The 1,015-nt window shown below is 38.9% G+C and overlaps 1 protein-coding gene across 1 annotated transcript in view; it reads right to left on the bottom strand.

The window, feature by feature from the left end:
* Positions 1-856: 856 nt before the first annotated feature.
* LOC126387321 (uncharacterized) overlaps positions 857-1,015 on the bottom strand; it is a gene marked incomplete at its 5' end in the record, with an annotated part of 2,170 nt that continues 2,011 nt past the window's right edge. Inside the window, one exon of the mRNA XM_050039858.1 lies at positions 857-1,005. Coding sequence (XP_049895815.1) covers positions 857-1,005 — 149 coding nt within the window. The remainder of the gene's footprint in view (positions 1,006-1,015) is intronic.

The raw sequence follows: 1,015 nt of genomic DNA, 5'->3' as shown, positions 1-1,015 counted from the left end.
TAATGTCGATCAATGTTAGCACCCATTTGCTACCTTGCACAGACCTGAAGGCTGTAGTGACCAGCTGGACAGTGTTTGTGGTGTTATGCCAAAGCCAATACAATCTTAATGTTTCACAGATAAAGTGTACCAGAATATTAGCATTAGTGACACATTATTGTAGCTCTGTTACAGTTCCAGAGTAACATAGGCCTGTAGGAATACTGTCAACAGCCTTAGGGCAATAAGGAGAAGGTTGTATGTGCCTTTTTAAGGCAATTGGCCAGCACAAATAATATAAAGAGAGTAGGTTTCACACACACACACACACACACACACACACACACACACACACACACACACACACACAAACACACAGGCCCAAGACACAAACCTGATTGGCTGGGGTCAGGTAGTTTAATACTAGCTGATAGGCTAAAGGTAGGTAACATCTGGACAGTGTCAGGCTCATTGTTTGCCTCTGCTTACAGCCCTTGTGCTAAATTAGCCAGCTACTGATAGCAGTTTCATATGTATCATAAAAATATGAGATGGTTGTCAGTTTTTATTAAAGTACACACAAACAATAAACCCAGCAAACTTCTATACAGAAGAGTTTATTAATATCATATTAGAGGACCTCAAACAACTGTTCATCAATGCTGCTGTAAATTGGGTGCAAGTTATATTAAATTCCTTGTACTGTGAAGCAACAAAATCTCTTGCAGAAAGTGTCTTAACAATGTGATAAATTGACTATCAAACTTTGTTTTAATAGTCACTGACCCTAAGTACAAATATTCTATTAAAGGAGAAGAAGCATGGAAAGATTAGCTTTAAAAATAAGTGGACATGACTATGACGAATTAGGTCAGACTCAGCCATAAGGATGTTCAAAGGAATCATCTAATTCTATCCCAGTGACTTCCACCTCACACAGTGTCAAGTATTCTTTTCTTCCAGGAATCACAATGTTCACATATTGGCCTTCTATGAGATCACATGCAAAGGTTTTGGAGGTCCCAGCTGCGATAGA

Source organism: Epinephelus moara, unplaced genomic scaffold (genome assembly GCF_006386435.1).
Source record: "Epinephelus moara isolate mb unplaced genomic scaffold, YSFRI_EMoa_1.0 scaffold3596, whole genome shotgun sequence".
In the NCBI taxonomy this organism is placed as follows: domain Eukaryota; kingdom Metazoa; phylum Chordata; class Actinopteri; order Perciformes; family Serranidae; genus Epinephelus; species Epinephelus moara.
Note: the sequence above shows the minus strand (reverse complement) of the source record. Positions and strands in the feature narration are given on the sequence as shown.